At 42.7% G+C, this 20,679-nt stretch overlaps 1 protein-coding gene across 1 annotated transcript in view; it reads left to right on the forward strand.

Moving 5' to 3' along the window:
- Positions 1-6,524: 6,524 nt before the first annotated feature.
- Positions 6,525-20,679, forward strand: part of LOC112249184 (disintegrin and metalloproteinase domain-containing protein 10-like) — a 106,597-nt gene continuing 92,442 nt past the window's right edge. Inside the window, exon 1 of the mRNA XM_042321061.1 lies at positions 6,525-6,694. Within this exon, the coding sequence (XP_042176995.1) occupies positions 6,631-6,694 (64 nt within the window). The 5' untranslated portion in view covers positions 6,525-6,630. The remainder of the gene's footprint in view (positions 6,695-20,679) is intronic.

Here is a 20,679-nt window from a genome sequence, read left to right on the forward strand (position 1 = left end):
TTGCAATGCTTTCTCGGCATGGTTTCCTGTCATTTTTACATTAATATTAATTGGCCCCCACGATTAAATCGGGGAGGGGACTGTGGATCTGTCTCCATCCTTTCGTTTATATGTTCATTTTAATCACATGCGATTTCTCAGAAAGCACTGGGACGATTTGAACGAAACTTGGGTGAATAATGAGTCTTGCCATAGAGAGCAGGCATTTACAAAATTACTCTGATTGGCCAGATGGTGGCTATAATAAGAGATTGAAAATGCACATTTTGAAGGTCACCCTCCTCACCCTGTTTGACCTAAAGTCATGAAATTCGGTACATAGGCCCCTCTCCTCACAAGGAACACATTTGCATCAGGGACCCATAAGGTCCACCACGATGGATTTTCCGCAATTTAGAATTTTGTGAAAAACACTTAAAATGCTACTCTGCTGGCACCGAATGGCCGATCTGCACAACACTTTACATATGGCATTTATGGACAAATGTCTCTTAATGCAATATTTTCCAGACTAGTACCGAAAACAACATGGCCACTATTGACCAATAAACGTTCACCTATGCATGGTTTGGCACAGTCAAGTCAAGGATATTCATATTGTAACACAATTTGTTGCACATGCTGCAAACACTGTCAAGACTCAACATATGCAAGAACATAGTGATGGGTCGTTCGCGAATGAGTCGGCTGTTGTAGGTGAACGTTGGGAGCACGCTCGCACATCAGAAGAGCCGAATATATTTATAAAAATATACAAAATATTAAGTTATGAATAATCAAAAGATTTAAATGAATAGAATTAACTAAATCAAAGAACGAAAATATATAAAAAATAAGAAAATTCTCAAGAGCACACACATTCGTAATGTCTGCTCAGACTAACAGCCTCACCTGTTGTTCCTGTCAATCAAACACGCTGTGTCAACCAATGAACCAAAGATGCGCGATGGAGGGCCGAGCCAACTCACTCACAGTAACACACTTAGAAGCCGAGGAGAGAGAGTAAGGAAGGACAGCTGTAAAAACAACAGCTGGAAAATGAGTCAGAAGCACAGTAGCATTTGGATGCCTTTTAATAATGTAGACAATGTTAGAGCACAGTGTAGAATTTGCCAAAACAAAATGTCATATAAAGCTGGTTCTACGCACAACCTACACTGGCATATGCAAACTGTGCACCCAACTGTGAAGCTAGCTGTAGAGGAGCTTCAAGAAACTAGCGGGCCTGCTAGTGATAGTGGTGGAGCCAACACCTCCACACATGGAGATGTATCCACTCAGTCAAGTAGGCCTACTCTACGACACACAGCACACACAGTCTTCTATGGACCAGTTTATGGCAATGTCTAGCAAAACAAGGCCACATGAATATTGCATTGGCTAAAATGATTGCCACTGATTTCTAGCCATTTTCGATTGTGGAGGACAGAAGTTTTAGAAATTATAGCAATAGTCTAAATCGAATGTATACAATTCCAAGCCGGAAAACCCTTTCAAAATCACTTATTCCACAACTTTACGAGAGCACACAGGTGTCAGTGCGGGAAAGAGTCCAAAAAGCTACTGCAGTTTGCCTTACCACTGACTGCTGGACATGAAGGGTAACCACTTCTTACATGTCGGTTACATGTCACTTCATTGAAGATTTTTCGATGTCTAGCTGTCTTCTGGACTGCTTTGAGTTCAGCGACAGACACCTCAGAGAACTGTTGAGAGGAACTGAGGAACTGTTTAGAGTGGCCAGGGAATGGCAAGTATATGGAAAAGTGGTATGTTGTGTTAGCGACAATGCAGCTAACATAACCAAAGCCATGAAAATGTTTAAATGTACCCATCATCCATGTCTTGCCCACACAATCAACCTGATTGTAAGAGATGCTCTGAAGGTGACGGACAAAGTGTGGACAAAGTGAAAGCATCTGTGGAATAATTCCACTGGAGCACAGTAGGTACTGAAAAACTCAATTTTACACAAAGCCAGATGGGATTGCCTGAGCTGAGGCCTAAACAAGACTGCACAACAAGGTGGAATTCAACATTTTATATGTTGAAGCGGTTTCTTGAGTCAAAGGATGCCATCATCTCTACCCTGGTCATTGTCAGGGTAGAGATGTGCACCTGTTGATGCTCTGACCCAAGAGGAATGGGAGGTGGTGGAGGCAGTGTGCACAGTCCTGGAACCCTTTGGCAGGTCACTGTGGAGATCAGTGGAGAGAGGTACAGTAAGCAGTTATTACTACATCATTATTTAATCCAGTATTATATATGTATATGAGCAGTAGATGAGAATGTAGTATCAGTAGACAAAACATGAACCTGAACTAATAAGTTACTGTTCTCTCTTTTCAGCTATGTGACAGCCTGAAAAATGATACTCCTGTGTAAGGGTCTGCAGCGAATCACAGCCAGCCGCTAGAGAGAAACCACAGGACATGTGACAGTGTTGATGGACACCCTACGTTCATCAATGGACAGAAAGTTCCACAGAATGGAATATAATCACGTGCTATCAGAAACCACTGCACTTCATCCCAGGTTTAAGAAGTTAGCTTTCAGTGATGCCAGAACGATTGATGAGGTTCTTCAAAGAATAACCTCAGCAGCAGGGAGGGACAGCCCCAGCAATCAGCTGGCTCAGGCATCAGGGCAACAGGAATAAGAGGGATCAGATGGAGCAGAAGCACCAGCAGTAGTACCACAAACGTCTGCTGTTTGGATGTTGTTTGACGAAAGAGCAACTGGGGATGCAGCACAAAGGAATCCCTCAGCAGATGCCATTTTATTAATTTTTATTTCACCTTTATTTAACCAGGTAGGCCAGTTGAGAACAAGTTCTCATTTACAACTGCGACCTGGCCAAGATAAAGCAAAGCAGTGCGACAAAAACAACAACACAGAGTTACACATAAACAAACGTACAGTCAATAACACAATAGAAAAATCTATGTACAGAGTGTGCAAATGTAGAAGAGTAGGGAGGTGTCACGCCCTGGCCATAGAGAAGCTTTTATTCTCTATTTTGGTTAGACCAGGGTGTGACTAGGGTGGGCATTCTAGTTTCTTTATTTCTATGTTCTTTATTTCTTTGTGTTTGGCCGGGTGTGGTACTCAATCAGAGGCAGCTGTCTATCGTTGTCTCTGATTGAGAACCATACTTAGGTAGCTCTTTTTCCATCTGTCTTTGTGGGAAGTTGACTTTGTTTAGGGCACATAGCCTTTGAGGATTGTGGTTTGTAGTGTTATTTGTTTTGTTTTGTTTTGTTTTGTTTTGTTTTGTTCTGTTCTGTGTCATTTTGATTAATAAACGAAAATGTACGCTCAACATGCTGCACCTTGGTCCTCTCCTTTCAACAGCCATGACAGGAGGTAAGGCAATAAATAGGCCATAGAGGTGAAATAATTATAATTTAGCATTAACACTGGAGTGATCGATGTGCAGATGATGACGTGCAAGTAGAGATAGTGGGGTGCAAAAGAGCAAGAAGATAAGTAACAATATGGAGATGAGGTAGTTGGGTGTGCTATTTACAGATTGGCTGTGTACAGGTACAGTGATCGGTAAGCTGCTCTGACAGCTGATGCTTAAAGTTGGAGAAGGAGATAAGGCTTCAGTGATTTTTGCAATTCATTCCAGTCATTGGCAGCAGAGAACTGGAAGGAAAGGCGGCCAAAGGAATGCCATAATGGAGGTCCGATCCTATTTGGAGGAGCCCCTCCAAAGATCTGCAGATCCTCTGAGCTGGTGGAAGAACAAGGCCTCTGTCTAACCACGGCTTACTGAAGTCATGACAGGGAAACTCTGCATAGCGGCCACATCCGTTCCCTCCTTTCTAAATGTAAATCTCTCAAAAGCAAAATATGGTCAGCATTGCTGTCTGCTGCTGGTTATAACATGGCAATAAAGAAGAGAAAAAGGAGGGACCAGTTTAATGTTTTAAGTGGAATGCTGCAGTTTTGCACATTGTTATTTATTTTTCTTTGATATGGTGCAATAGTCTATGTTCAAATATCTGTTTTGAATTGTTACATTTATATGCACTTTGTTTATATATATATATTGAAATGTTACACTTTAAATGCACATGTGTAATAGCATCCTTTTTTACATTAATTTCAATTTGGGATGCTGCAGTTTCGAAAATTATTTATTTTCTTTATGGTGCAATATTCTATTATGCTGTTCAGATTGTACTTGTTTTGAATGGTTAGATTTATATGCACTTTGTTTATATACATTGAGAAGTTATACTTTAAATGCAAATGTTTAATCACATTATTTTTCATAACATGGTTAAGATAGAGTATGATTTAATTTAATTAGAATTGTTTTAACACCAACCATAGTCAAACTATCGCAAACTGTTTGACTTGAAAAAATACAAAACATATTTTTTAAAGAGCCGTTTTGGTGAGCTGAGCCGAACGAGCCGGCTCACTGAAGGAGCCGGGAATGCCGTCACTACAAGAACATTCATATGACTAAACAGTGGTGCTTACGGCACATGTTTATTTCTTGATCTGTTTGACTCAGAGCGTTGAAATGTGGTAAACATGCTCAGGGATGTGAGTCTAGCTATCCCACATAATATGTCAGACACCACTTGCCCTATTTTGACGAAACTTGGGTGAGTGATGCGTCTTGCCATAGAGAATCAGCACTTACAAAATTACACTGATTGGCCTAAGGGGGCGCTATAGTAATCAACTGTACGTACGTTAATCACACGCAACATCTCAGACACCACCGGCCCAATTTATATGAAACTTGGGCAAATGATGCGTCTTGCCATGTAGATCCGTCATTTACAATAATACATTGATTGGCCCAAGGGGGTGCTGCATTATTCGTGGGGGATTACATGTTTACTGTACCTCATACCTCTGCATATTAATCTGATACTGGTACTCCCAGTATATAACTCCATTCTTGTGTATTTTATTGTCCCCCATGATGAAATTGGAGAAGGGACTGTGTGGATCTGTCTCCATCTGTAAATTCCTATGCTTGTCAAACGCTATATCTCAGCCAGCACTGTCCCGATTTTGACAAAACTTGGATTAACGATGTGTCTTGCCTTAGACATCTGGCATTTACAAAATTATACCGATTGGCCCAATGCAGGAGTTTATAGTAATTAACTGAATTGTGTTAGTCACACACTATCTCAATTGGCCCATGGGGGGGTGGGGGGGTGCTGCATCATTCATGCGAATGACATTTACTGTTGCCTTGTTAATTTATTTTCATTTTTATATGAATAGAATTATAATGGCTGAAGTAATACCTTCACAAAATGTGTGTGCGTGCGTGCACAGGGAAGGAAGAGGTGCGTGGGTCTTCATCACCTTGTATCTGGTAGCAGCAGCAGACTGACAAGTTGAGGTTTCCAGTTCAGTCAGTGTAGTGGCTTTTTTTTAGCCACACAGTGGCAGAAGCTACACAGTGAAAAGATCAACGTTGTATGTCTGATGTACAGTATGTCTATGGGAAATAAGAGACGCATTTTTTTTGCAGTCAATAGTTGGTGTTACAAGGAGTGCGTTTTCGCTAATCCTTTCCTAACCGTATCCTTAACCTAATTATTCTAACCTGCTACGTTAATTCTCCTAACCTGCTGTGTAAGTTCTCCTAACCTGTTACAAAACAGTCACCTCTAGTTGTAGATGTATGGAAGTGGCTGTTTTTAGGGAATCTCTACAAAGACGATCAGCGCAGAGAACAAGCAAGGGCAGGTGTAGGTAGCCAGGACATGTTATGCAGGCACATTCAACAAAGTCACATTGAATTCAACACATAGCTGTCTCTGAGCAGTGCAAATGCATGTGAGGCCACACACCTCTATCGATTTTTCCTTGAATTTTTGAAAATGTTTCCCCCCAATTCATATATACATTGACATTTCACGGTGGAATCTACTGTAGGGATGTATTGTATTCAATACTGAAATCATATTCCATTAAATCAGGGTACAGGGATATTTTTAAAACTCTGTCCAAGACAAATGCATTATTGTCAATAAATGGTATTGTATTATACAAAGCCATGAGTGCATGGAAATCCGTTCCATTTTATATTGCGCAAGTGAACAGCAAACCTGGTTTCAAAAAACAAAGCTACACCTCACAGCACAACGCCTCTCCCCCACGTGACCTACTTGTTGCTTGAATGTACTAACATGTATGTGCAACTGATAGCTGCACACACACAAAACATCTTAATGTTTTTAAATGTATGCAAATTGTCAAGTATTTTGTCTGTAATGTCTCTTTCGTTATATGTCGAAAGACTAGCTGTCGCCATTGGCGTTGTCTAATGGGATCCTAATAAACAAATACAATTAATTTGTAGGCTAACTTGATATTGAAAAGTGGTTTGGCTTGTCGCTGTTGAATTTATTATACTTTAATTGTTTTCAACAAATATAAGCGGCCCTATCAAATAAAAGTAAACAGGTTTTGTTGCGCTAGTGAGGTAGGAGGGACTAGTACTTGCCTGCGCTTGACGTCAGGCGGTTGGAGACAAGCGGTGAAAGGCGGTTGTGAAGGTACTGCCATAAACAGAGCGCAGACTGCGCCTTTAAGAAGTGCAAATCGAAACAGTAAAGCATTCGCAGTGTCAATGTACTAACAATGAATTTAATCGACATGGTCTTGATTCAATTCTTGCTGTTTAATGGCATATGGACCATTAAAGGTAAGTTTGGGCATTCTGATTCATACAGAAAGAAAAGTGTTTCATCGCTAGCTAGCTCGCTAATCGGATTGAGGAAATGGTAGCAAGTGAGCTAGGCTAGCAGCGTTAACGTTACCTAGCTGGGAGCGGTCCAGCTCCTGTTTTTTTTTTTTTAATTTACATTTATGGTTCCGTTAGGACTATATCGAGAGAGCCTACGAAAGGTCCACCGAAGTGAAATAAGAATGTAACGGTGATGGATAATTTTCTTGACATTCTCAACTATATAGAATGTAATGTTTACTAAAAGTTATATAGTATCAACATACTAGTCCTCATCCCTGCAGTTTCAGTCACGCACTGTTAGTTCTGAGAGTCTAGTAATGTTAGTGTTTCCCAAACGTGAAATGGGTTACCCTGAGACAGTGACCTTAGCAAACAAATTAAGAACTTTTTTTTGTTGTCTTCAACTGGGTTTAGAATACTTGTTTGTGTCGACTAAGACCTCTTACGCTATTAGAATGTACTTTCATAGATCTGGACATCCGACAGGACCTAAAATTGAGTAAATATGAACACACAGCATTCACTAACGTTGGGGGGTTTACTTTTTCCAAATGGGGTCCTCTGTATATTCTAGTGTCAATTTAGGGTCTTGTGCAGTAAACGTTTGGGAACCCCTGGTCTAGTAGCAAGTTCATTTGTATAGATGTTTGCTGGCAAAGTGATTACATGCTAATGTACAGAATTTTCTAGCTATTTCGAAAGAAATGAAAAGGCTAATCACACATTGTGACACTGTAAATAACAATTGTCATTCTCATGATATGCCCACTCGCTGACTTTTTTTATTTTTGTATTTTACACAGCCTAGCTAGATCTCAATGGCTCTGATGCAAACATGACTTGATTTATATGGTAGGCTACATGTAGTTAGTGAAATGTATTTTCGTCATTCTAATCTGATTTGAATTCATTCAGCACTCAGCGGGGTATGGCAGTAGGTCCCACTCCATCTGGGTCTGACTACCGCTGAGTTGACTATATGCCTCATCTGTCTGACATCGAATGCATTTTTCATTTCCCTCACCTGTTTGCCATGGGATAAAAGACATATGCCGGGTCTGTTTTTTTTTTACCTGCTCTGATGGTCTGTTTTTTTTGTGTGTGTGTGAACACAAAGTGAGTAATTGATCTGCCTGAAGCTGCTGTGGGCCTTGTGTTCCCCTGAGCATTGAGCTCCCCTGCAATTCCTAACTGGTGTCCTGTTTGTTTGTTCAACGATGGAAACAGAAACATTCCACTGCAGATTAAGTGTTTCAGAGATGGCAAGGGCTGCTTAAATTATCAGGACTTGGATTTCATTTGCTCCTCATAAATTGTTATTGTGTTGTTAAATCCCCATATTGAAATTACTAGTGCATAATTTATCATCCTAATTAATTATTTTGTTTGATTCCACTTGAACTCTCATTAGCTGATAAAGTAGAATGAACCATGTTTTATGGCTCTCCTTGGTGAGCTAATATTCCCACTCATTTGCATTAATCATGGGTGTTTGTTGACTTATGTTATTCATGATGGCCAAGTTTGAGCCTTTCATTTTCCTATTTGTCTTTTAGTACAGTAATGACTCCAATCCATACAAGGGACTGGGACATACGCTCAAATTCTAATACTGTAAAAGTACATCCTTCCCCCCCTGTCTTCAACTGTCCTTATGGTGATGACTCTTCTCATGTGGTTTGATTCGTGAATCAACTCAATGTTACGCCATATTGGTTTTACCTACCTTACCGTGTCTGATCACGGTTCATTTGAAGGGTGTAAAGAATAATGCTTTAAACAATGCCTTCAGCATCGAATTGGTTCACCCAATGTTATGTTGGGTCAGATAGTAACTTTGATGTCAGGGCTGTCAGACTAATTGCAGAACTAAACAGAGCAGCAGCAGAGCTGTGTGTGAGGCACATGTTCCCTGGTGTGTCCTTAAGAGTGTTTGCTGCCAACTGAGTGTGTGAATGGAGAGGATGCCGCCTAGAGTCTGTGATGGTTCACCATGATGTTTGCTTTCTGTGGAAAAGAGGATATGACCCAGACTCAGCACAAGGCTTAAAAAGGTGTCCATGTATGCCGATGACTCAAGTTTTATATTAAGTCTGCAATCTTGATCCCTGCAATGTCTCATTGAAGATCTAGACAGCTTTTCTGTACTCTCTGGACCATAACCTAATTATGATAAGTGAACAATATTACGTATTGTAATTTTGAAAAAATTCAACTTTTACATTACCCTGCAGTTTACCTATAAAATAGGCTGATGGTGAAGTAGACATACTTGGTATTCATATCACAAAATATATAAATAAGCTCTCCACAATGAATTTCAATAGAAAACTTATAAAAATAGACAAGCTCCTGAGAACACGGAGAGGTAAATATCTATCTATTTATGGAAATATTGCCCTGATTTAACTCCTTAATCATATCTCAGTTTACTCACTTACTTATGTTGCTGCCTACTCCTGATTTTGTTTTTTCAAATCACATGAGCAAAAAATATCTTGCTTTATCTGGGATGCTAAACCAGACTAAATAAAACGTGTCTATCTATATAATGAATATGATATAATGAATATGAATAGGGTGGGTTGAAATGATTAAATATAAAAGCACTAAACCTCCCTCTAAAAGCTTCACTTATTCAAAAGTTTTACTTGAACCCTAAATGGTCCTCAAGTAGATTATCATCCATTGTTTTAAAATGGCCTTTTTGCCTTTGCAGATTGCCATGTCTCATTTTTGATAACTGAAAATGATACTTTTTTCAAAGTGTCTCTCTTCAAACAAGCATTGCAGAGCTGGCTTCAATTTCATCCCCCTGAAATATTATGGCTGAACTCAAATGTGCTGGTTGATTAAAAATACTTGTATTTATGGGAAAGATGTTTGAAAAGGGTATTTTTGTTATGAGAATTTCATTATCAATGTTCATAAACGTCAATAATCTACTCATTCTGCAACCCAGAGTTTGTAAGATTCTGGTTGAATGAAACAGACGAGTCCCAGCTTACAATAGTCAAAATGTTTATTCACGAGGGTACTCTGAAGTCCATTATACAAAGACATCCATTTTATACCATGCTCCTTAATTACGCACATACTTTCACACCAACAGTAGATATCCTACGCACATACATACACACAAACAGTAGGTGAGTTTTATCCTTCTCCATAGTTCTCACCACTTTGTATCACTACCCAGCTGACAGTTCCATACCCCCGGGATTAGGGAAACCTTGAGAAGTACTCCCTGTCCTATCATACGTTTCTCAGAGTTCTAGCCAGGTCAGTTCACAGTTTAATTGTTCTCGGTATTTTCCTAGGCACACACATTTATCTCCCTCCCAGTCCAACCTAGTTGGACTTATGTTTAATACTTTAATTATTCCGTATACATGCTACATAACTATAATCCGTAATGGTTAAGTTTCAGGGTAGAATTATTTAATCATTATCTCTAAACTTAAATGATTTCATCAATTTTGTTCTTAATGATATTGTAAATTGGATTGGTAGAGTTATCAGAAGTGCATGGGAAGGTCTGCTCAATTCAATATTCCAACCAGTTGATTACAGCAATACCCCAAAAATGCAGGTGGCAGCAGGAGGAGGTAGGGAACTGGTCTGACTGCCCAGTATATAAAGGATCAAAACTGGCAAAGGAATCAAAATAGGAAAGTATACCAGTTTAATTTGAGGACCAGGATGTTGACAATTGTGCCATACAAATTGCAAAATAGTTGGGAAGAGATTTTTGATGTACTGACTCCATGGTACATTGTGCATGAGTTGATATGTAAAACAACGCAAGATTCAAGACTTTGTGCTTTTCAGCTAAAATTATTATATATAATTCTTGCCACCAACAAAATGTTGAATATTTGGGGCATAAAATCATCGAAGCTCTACAGATTTTGTTGTGTGTGTATACAGAATCAATAGACCATTTATTTTGGTATTGCCCTCTATGTAGCCTGTTTCTGGTCTCAGGTTCAGGAATGGCTGAAAATTGATAAGAAATTAACCCTAGAAATACTTCTGTTAGGAGATCTGGAGAGACCAGGTCAGTCAATTACTAATAAATCAAATCAAAATATAATCAAATCAAATGTATGTGTCACATACACATGGTTAGCAGATGTTAATGCGAGTGTAGCAAAATGCTTGTGCTTCTAGTTCCGACAATGCTGTAATAACCAACGAGTAATCTAACAATTCCAAAACTACTACCTTATATACACAAGTGTAAAGGGATAAAGAATATGTACATAAAGATATTTGAATGAGTGATGGTACAGAGCGGCATAGGCAAGATGCAGTAGATGGTATCGAGTACAGTATATACCTATGAGATGAGTATGTAAACAAAGTGGCATAGTTAAAGTGGCTAGTGATACATGTATTACAAAGATGCAGTAGATATAGAGTACAGTATATATGTATACATATGAGATTAATAATGTAGGGTATGTAAACATTATATTAAGTAGCATTGTTTAAAGTGGCTAGTGATATATTTTACATCAATTCCCATTATTAAAGTGGCTTGAGTTGAGTCAGTGTGTTGGCAGCAGCCACTCAATGGAAGTGGTGGTTGTTTAACAGTCTGATGGCCTTGAGATGGAAGCTGTTTTTCAGTCTCTCGGTCCCAGCTTTGATGCACCTGTACTAACCTCGCCTTCTGGATGATAGCGGGGTGAACAGGCAGTGGCTTGGGTGGTTGTTGTCCTTGATGATCTTTATGGCCTTCCTGTGACATCGTGTGGTGTAGGTGTCCTGGAGGGCAGGTAGTTTGCCCCCGATGATGCGTTGTGCAGACCTCACTACCCTCTGGAGAGCCTTACGGTTGTGGGCGGAGCAGTTGCCATACCAGGCGGTGATACAGCCCGACAGGATGCTCTCGATTGTGCATCTGTAGAAGTTTGTGAGTGCTTTTGGTGACAAGCCAAATTTCGAGGCGCTGCTGCGCCTTCTTCACGATGCTGTCTGTGTGGGTGGACCAATTCAGTTTGTCTGTGATGTGTACGCCGAGGAACTTAACTTACTACCCTCCCCACTACTGTCCCATCGATGTGGATAGGGGGGCGTTCCCTCTGCTGTTTCCTGAAGTCCACAATCATCTCCTTAGTTTTGTTGACGCTGAGTGTGAGGTTATTTTCCTGACACCACACTCCGAGGGCCCTCACCTCCTCCCTGTAGGCCGTCTCATCGTTGTTGGTAATCAAGCCTACCACTGTTGTGTCGTCCACAAACTTGATGATTGAGTTGGAGGCGTGCGTGGCCATGCAGTCGTGGCTGAACAGGGAGTACAGGAGAGGGCTCAGAACGCACCCTTGTGGGGCCCCAGTGTTGAGGATTAGCGGGGTGGAGATGTTGTTACCTACCCTCACCACCTGGGGGCGTCCCGTCAGGAAGTCCTGTACCCAGTTGCACAGGGCGGGGTCGAGACCCAGGGTCTCGAGCTTGATGACGAGCTTGGAGGGTACTATGGTGTTGAATGCCGAGCTGTAGTCGATGAACAGCATTCTCACATAGGTATTCCTCTTGCCCAGATGGGTTAGGGCAGTGTGCAATGTGGTTGAGATTGCATCGTCTGTGGACCTATTTGGGCGGTAAGCAAATTGGAGTGGGTCTAGGGTGTCAGGTAGGGTGGAGGTGATATGGTCCTTGACTAGTCTCTCAAAGCACTTCATGATGACGGAAGTGAGTGCTACGGGGCGGTAGTCGTTTAGCTCAGTTACTTTAGCTTTCTTGGGAACAGGAACAATGGTGGCCCTCTTGAAGCATGTGGGAAAAGCAGACTGGGATAAGGATTGATTGAATATGTCCGTAAACACACCAGCCAGCTGGTCTGTGCATGCTCTGAGGGCGCGGCTGGGGATGCCGTCTGTGCCTGCAGCCTTGCGAGGGTTAACACGTTTAAATGTTTTACTCGCCTCTGCTGCAGTGAAGGAGAGTCCGCATGTTTTGGTTGCGGGCCGTGTCAGTGGCACTGTATTGTCCTCAAAGCGGGCAAAAAAGTTATTTAGTCTGCCTGGGAGCAAGACATCCTGGTCCGTGACTGGGCTGGTTTTCTTTTTGTAATCTGTGATTGACTCCTTCGAATCCAAGATGGCGTAGCAGTCAGACGTCTTGTCGTGTGGTGTCCCTTGTATATATCGTTTTTTAAATTTTTTATTATTATTTTTTTAAACATTTTTCTTCGCATATCTTTTAAAACATTTTGCTAAACCTCAAATTCTAAATACTCTCCTGCAACCCGCCTCACCCAATGTAGCGTGGATCTGCTTTTTTTCCTAAAGTATTTATATTTACTTCGGAACTGGAACCCCTCAACTGAAGCTAGCCAGCTAACTACCAGCTATCAGTCAGCAAACCATTGCTAGCGGTCTTCAGCTAACTGGTCATCAGCTAACCTTTAGCTCGGAAAGCTCTCGCCAGTTCGAACAACGCGACTCTAACCAGAGCATAACGGACTTATTATTATTATTATTATTATTATTATTTATTTTTTTTTATCCCCGGATTCCCACCGCAAACGGAACATTTTCAGCTGGATCTTCACAACTAGCTAACCGCAACCCCGGATGATTACTCCTGGCTAGCGTTTCCACACACTTAGCTTGAAGCTAGCCCGGCCAGAGCTCCTGTGCTTACCTCCGAAGCATACTCCTGGGCATTAATCACGGTACTCCATTCTGCTTGTTTATGTTTTATCTGTCGGCCCCAGCCGCACTCAGGCTCTGTGTGTAGTTAATCCGACCCTCCCTGCCTAGTCAACGCCATTTTACCTGCTGTTGTTGTGCTAGACGATTAGCTCTTGTCTCACCTACTGTTTTAGCTACTGTTTTAGCTAGCTCTCCCAATTCAACACCTGTGATTACTGTATGCCTCGCTGTATGTCTCTCTCAAATGTCAATATGCCTTGCATACTGTTGTTCAGGTTAGTTATCATTGTTTTAGTTTACAATGGAGCCCCTAGTTCCACTCTTCATACCCCTGATACCTCCTTTGTCCCACCTCCCACACATGCGGTGACCTCACCCATTACAACCAGCATGTCCAGTGATACAACCTCTCTCATCATCACCCAGTGCCTGGGCTTACCTCCGCTGTACCCGCACCCCACCATACCCCTGTCTGCGCCTTATGCCCTGAATATATTCTACCATGCCCAGAAATCTGCTCCTTTTATTCTCTGTCCCCAACGCTCTAGGCAACCAGTTTTGATAGCCTTTAGCCGCACCCTCATTCTACTCCTCCTCTGTTCCGCGGGTGATGTGGAGGTAAACCCAGGCCCTGCATGTCCCCAGGCACCCTCATTTGTTGACTTCTGTGATCGAAAAAGCCTTGGTTTCATGCATGTCAACATCAGAAGTCTCCTCCCTAAGTTTGTTTTACTCACTGCTTTAGCACACTCTTCTAACCCTGATGTCCTTGCCGTGTCTGAATCCTGGCTCAGGAAGGCCACCAAAAATTCTGAGATTTCCATACCCAACTATAACATTTTCCGTCAAGATAGAACTGCCAAAGGGGGAGGAGTTAGCCTGCAAAGTAATGTCATACTTTCCAGGTCCATACCCAAACAGTTCAAACTACTAATTTTGAAAATTACTCTCTCCAGAAATACAGTGCCTTGCGAAAGTATTCGGCCCCCTTGAACTTTGCGACCTTTTGCCACATTTCAGGCTTCAAACATAAAGATATAAAACTGTATTTTTAATGAAGAATCAACAACCAGTGGTACACAATCATGAAGTGGAACGACATTTATTGGATATTTCAAACTTTTTTAACAAATCAAAAACTGAAAAATTGGGCGTGCAAAATTATTCAGCCCCTTTACTTTCAGTGCAGCAAACTCTCTCCAGACGTTCAGTGAGCATCTCTGAATGATCTAATGTTGACCTAAATGACTAATGATAAATACAATCCACCTGTGTGTAATCAAGTGTCCGTATAAATGCACCTGCACTGTGATAGTCTCAGAGGTCCGTTAAAAGCGCAGAGAGCATCATGAAGAACAAGGAACACACCAGGCAGGTCCGAGATACTGTTGTGAAGAAGTTTAAAGCCGGATTTGGATACAAAAAGATTTCCCAAGCTTTAAACATCCCAAGGAGCACTGTGCAAGCGATAATATTGAAATGGAAGGAGTATCAGACCACTGCAAATCTACCAAGACCTGGCCGTCCGTCTAAACTTTCAGCTCATACAAGGAGAAGACTGATCAGAGATGTAGCCAAGAGGCCCATGATCAATCTGGATGAACTGCAGAGATCTACAGGTGAGGTGGGAGACTCTGTCCATAGGACAACAATCAGTCGTATATTGCACAAATCTGGCCTTTATGGAAGAGTGGCAAGAAAGCCATTTCTTAAAGATATCCATAAAAAGTGTTGTTTAAAGTTTGCCACAAGCCACCTGGGAGACACACCAAACATGTGGAAGAAGGTGCTCTGGTCAGATGAAACCAAAATTGAACTTTTTGGCAACAATGCAAAACGTTATGTTTGGCGTAAAAGCAACACAGCTCATCACCCTGAACACACCATCCCCACTGTCAAACATGGTGGTGGCAGCATCATGGTTTGGGCCTGCTTTTCTTCAGCAGGGACAGGGAAGATGGTTAAAATTGATGGGAAGATGGATGGAGCCAAATACAGGACCATTCTGGAAGAAAACCTGATGGAGTCTGCAAAAGACCTGAGACTGGGACGAACGTTTGTCTTCCAACAAGACAATGATCCAAAACGTAAAGCAAAATCTACAATGGAATGGTTCAAAAATAAACATATCCAGGTGTTAGAATGGCCAAGTCAAAGTCCAGACCTGAATCCAATCGAGAATCTGTGGAAAGAACTGAAAACTGCTATTCACAAATGCTCTCCATCCAACCTCACTGAGCTCGAGCTGTTTTGCAAGGAGGAATGGGAAAAATGTCAGTCTCTCGATGTGCAAAACTGATAGAGACATACCCCAAGCGACTTACAGCTGTAATCGCAGCAAAAGGTGGCGCTACAAAGTATTAACTTAAGGGGGCTGAATAATTTTGCACGCCCAATTTTTCAGTTTTTGATTTGTTAAAAAAGCTTGAAATATCCAATAAATGTTGTTCCACCTCATGATTGTGTCCCACTTGTTGATTCTTCACAAAAAAAAATACAGTTTTATATCTTTATGTTTGAAGCCTGAAATGTGGCAAAAGGTCGCAAAGTTCAAGGGGGCCGAATACTTTCGCAAGGCACTGTAAGTCTCTCACTGTTGCCGCCTGCTATCGACCCACCCCCCCCTCACCTCACAGCTGTGTCCTGGACACCATTTGTGAATTGATCGCCCCCCATCTAGCTTCAGAGTTTGTTCTGTTAGGTGACCTAAACTGGGATATGCTTAACACCCTGGCAGTCCTACAATCTAAGCTAGATGCCCTCAATCTCACACAAATCATCAAGGAACCCACCAGGTACAACCCTAAATCTGTAAACAAGGGCACCCTCATAGACGTCATCCTGACCAACTGGCCCTCCAAATACACCTCCGCTGTCTTCAACCAGGATCTCAGCGATCATTGCCTGTATCCGCTACGGAGCCGCAGTCAAACGACCACCCCTCATCACTGTCAAACGCTCCCTAAAACACTTCTGTGAGCAGGCCTTTCTAATCGACCTGGCCCGGGTATCCTGGAAGGACATTGACCTCATCCCGTCAGTTGAGGATGCCTGGTCATTCTTTAAAAGTAACTTCCTCACCATTTTAGATAAGCATGCTCCGTTCAAAAAATGCAGAACTAAGAACAGATATAGCCCTTGGTTCACTCCAGACCTGACTGCCCTCGACCAGCACAAAAACATCCTGTGGCGGACTGCAATAGCATCGAATAGTCCCCGCAATATGCAACTGTTCAGGGAAGTCAGGAACCAATACACGCAGTCAGTCAGGAAAGCTAAGGCCAGCTTCTTCAGGCAGAAGTTTGCATCCTGTAGCTCCAACTCCAAAAGGTTCTGGGACACTGAAGTCCATGGAGAACGAGACACCTCCTCCCAGCTGCCCACTGCACTGAGGCTAGGTAACACGGTCACCACCGATAAATCCATGATTATCGAAAACTTCAAGCATTTCTCAACGGCTGGCCATGCCTTCCGCCTGGCTACTCCAACCTCGGCCAACAGCTCCACCCCCCCCCCGCAGCTACTCGCCCAAGCCTCTCCAGGTTCTCCTTTACCCATATCCAGATAGCAGATGTTCTGAAAGAGCTGCAAAACCTGGACCCGTACAAATCAGCTGGGCTTGACAATCTGGACCCTCTATTTCTGAAACTGTCCGCCGCCATTGTCGCAACCCCTATTACCAGCCTGTTCAACCTCTCTTTCATATCGTCTGAGATCCCCAAGGATTGGAAAGCTGCCGCAGTCATCCCCCTCTTCAAAGGGGGAGACACCCTGGACCCAAACTGTTACAGACCTATATCCATCCTGCCTATCTAAGGTCTTCGAAAGCCAAGTCAACAAACAGGTCACTGACCATCTCGAATCCCACCGTACCTTCTCCGCTGTGCAATCTGGTTTCCGAGCCGGTCACGGGTGTACCTCAGCCACGCTCAAGGTACTAAACGATATCATAACCGCCATCGATAAAAGACAGTACTGTGCAGCCGTCTTCATCGACCTTGCCAAGGCTTTCGACTCTGTCAATCACCATATTCTTATCGGCAGACTCAGTAGCCTCGGTTTTTCGGATGACTGCCTTGCCTGGTTCACCAATTACTTTGCAGATAGAGTTCAGTGTGTCAAATCGGAGGGCATGCTGTCCGGTCCTCTGGCAGTCTCTATGGGGGTGGCACAGGGTTAAATCCTCAGGCCGACTCCTTTCTCTGTATATATCAATGATGTTGCTCTTGCTGCGGGCGTTTCCCTGATCCACCTCTACGCAGACGACACCATTCTATATACTTCCGGCCCGTCCTTGGACACTGTCTAACCTCCAAACGAGCTTCAATGCCATACAACATTCCTTCCGTGGCCTCCAACTGCTCTTAAACGCTAGTAAAACCAAATGCATGCTTTTTAACCATTCGCTGCCTGCACCCGCACGCCTGACCAGCATCACCACCCTGGATGGTTCCGACCTTGAATACGTGGACATCTATAAGTACCTAGGTGTCTGGCTAGACTGCAAACTCTCCTTCCAGACTCATATCAAACATCTCCAATCGAAAATCAAATCAAGAGTCGGCTTTCTATTCCGCAACAAAGCCTCCTTCACTCACGCCGCCAAACTTACCCTAGTAAAACTGACTATCCTACCGATCCTCGACTTCGGCGATGTCATCTACAAAATTGCTTCCAACACTCCAGCAAACTGGATGCAGTTTATCACAGTGCCATCCGTTTTGTCACTAAAGCACCTTATACCACCCACCACTGCGACTTGTATGCTCTAGTCGGGTGGCCCTCGCTACATATTCGTCGCCAGACCCACTGGCTCCAGGTCATCTACAAGTCCATGCTAGGTAAAGCTCCGCCTTATCTCAGTTCACTGGTCACGATGGCAACACCCATCCGTAGCACGCGCTCCAGCAGGTGTATCTCACTGATCATCCCTAAAGCCAACACCTCATTTGGCCGCCTTTCGTTCCAGTTCTCTGCTGCCTGTGACTGGAACGAATTGCAAAAATCGCTGAAGTTGGAGACTTTTATCTCCCTCACCAACTTCAAACATCTGCTGTCTGAGCAGCTAACCGATCGCTGCAGCTGTACATAGTCTATCGGTAAATAGCCCACCCATTTTTACCTACCTCATCCCCATACTGTTTTTATTTATTTACTTTTCTGCTCTTTTGCACACCAATATCTCTACCTGTACATGACCATCTGATCATTTATCAATCCAGTGTTAATCTGCAAAATTGTAATTATTCGCCTACCTCCTCATGCCTTTTGCACACAATGTATATAGACTCCCCTTTTTTTCTACTGTGTTATTGGCTTGTCAATTGTTTACTCCATGTGTAACTCTGTTGTCTGTTCACACTGCTATGCTTTATCTTGGCCAGGTCGCAGTTGCAAATGAGAACTTGTTCTCAACTAGCCTACCTAGTTAAATAAAGGTGAAATACAAAAATAAAAACTGTAGACCCTGCCACATACCTCTTGTGTCTGAGCCGTTGAATTGCGATTCTACTTTGTCTCTATACTGACGCTTAGCTTGTTTGATTGCCTTGCGGAGGGAATAGCTACACTGTTTGTATTCGGTCATGTTTCCGGTCACCTTGCCCTGATTTAAAAGCAGTGGTTCATGCTTTCAGTTTCACGCGAATGCTGCCATCATTCCACGGTTTCTGGTTTGGGAATGTTTTAATCGTTGCTATGGGAACGACATCTTCAATGCACATTCTAATGAACTCGCTCACCGAATCAGCGTATTCCTCAATGTTGTTGTTTGACGCAATACGAAACATATCCCAGTCCACGTGATGGAAGCAGTCTTGGAGCGTGGAATCAGATTGGTTGTACCAGCGTTGAACAGACCTCAGCGCGGGAGCTGCTTGTTTTAGCTTCTGTCTGTAGGTAGGGAGCAACAAAATGGAGTCGTGGTCAGCTTTTCTGAAAGGAGGGCGGGGGAGGGCCTTATATGCGTCGCGGAAGTTAGAATAGCAATGATCCAAGGTTTTACCAGCCCTGGTTGCGCAATTGATATGCTGATACAATTTAGGGAGTCTTGTTTTCAGATTAGCCTTGTTAAAATCCCCAGCTACAATGAATGCAGCCTCAGGATATGTGGATTCCAGTTTGCAAAGAGTCAAATAAAGTTTGTTCAGAGCCATCGATGTGTCTGCTTGGGAGGGAATATATATATATATATATATACGGCTGTGATTATAATCGAAGAGAATTCCCTTGGTAGATAATGCGGTCGACATTTGATTGTGAGGAATTCTAAATCAGGTGAACCGAAGGACTTGAGTTCCTGTATGTTGTTGTGACCACACCACGTCTCGTTGACCATAAAGCATACGCCCCCGCCACTCTTCTTACCAGAAAGATGTTTGTTTCTGTCGGCGCGATGCGGGGAGAAACCAGCTGGCTGCACCGACTCCGATAGCGTCTCTCGAGTGAGCCATGTTTCCGTGAAGCAAAGAACGTTACAGTCTCTGATGTCCCTCTGGAATGCTACCCTTGCTCTGATTTCATCAACCTTGTTGTCAAGAGACTGGACATTGGCGAGAAGTATGCTAGGGAGTGGTGCGCGATGTGCCCGTCTCCGGAGTCTCTGACCAGAAGACCGCTTCGTTTCCCTCTTTTACGAAGTTGTTTTTTTGGGTCGCCACCTGGGATCCATTCCGTTGTCCTGGGTGAAAGGCAGAACACAGGATCCGCTTTGCGAAAGTCATATTCTTGGTCATACTGATGGTGAGTTGACGCTGCTCTTATATTCAGTAGTTCTTCTCGACTGTATGTAATGAAACCTAAGATGACCTGGGATACCAATGTAAGTAATAACGCGTTAAAAAACGACAGTTTCCTTGGAACGCGAAGCGAGGCGGCCATCTCTGTCGGCGCCGGACTAATATTCAAAGAAAGTATTTATCTTCAACTCGCAATCTGTGGATGGGTTGGGATGTGGAATTGAAGACTAGTGGGAGTGTTAGAATGATGGTCAAAATAAAACATACTTTTTATTATGTTTGAAAGACACTGAGGGGCAGTGTTTTTACAACTAATGCCGGTTTGCCTGAGGCTGATGCCGTGCAGGTACACATGCATATACACACACTCGCATTCAAATAAACGCATACACGAACACACACATACATGTAATAGTGCCAGACATGCACACAAACATATACAGTTGGTATTGCTGTTATGATTTTATTTATTTGCATTGTTTGCTGTTTTCTGTCTTTTTCTTTTATTTAGTTCATTCTCTTGGTTGCTGGTGCATTG

The sequence above is a fragment of the Oncorhynchus tshawytscha genome, linkage group LG04, assembly GCF_018296145.1.
Source record: "Oncorhynchus tshawytscha isolate Ot180627B linkage group LG04, Otsh_v2.0, whole genome shotgun sequence".
Lineage (NCBI taxonomy): Eukaryota > Metazoa > Chordata > Actinopteri > Salmoniformes > Salmonidae > Oncorhynchus > Oncorhynchus tshawytscha.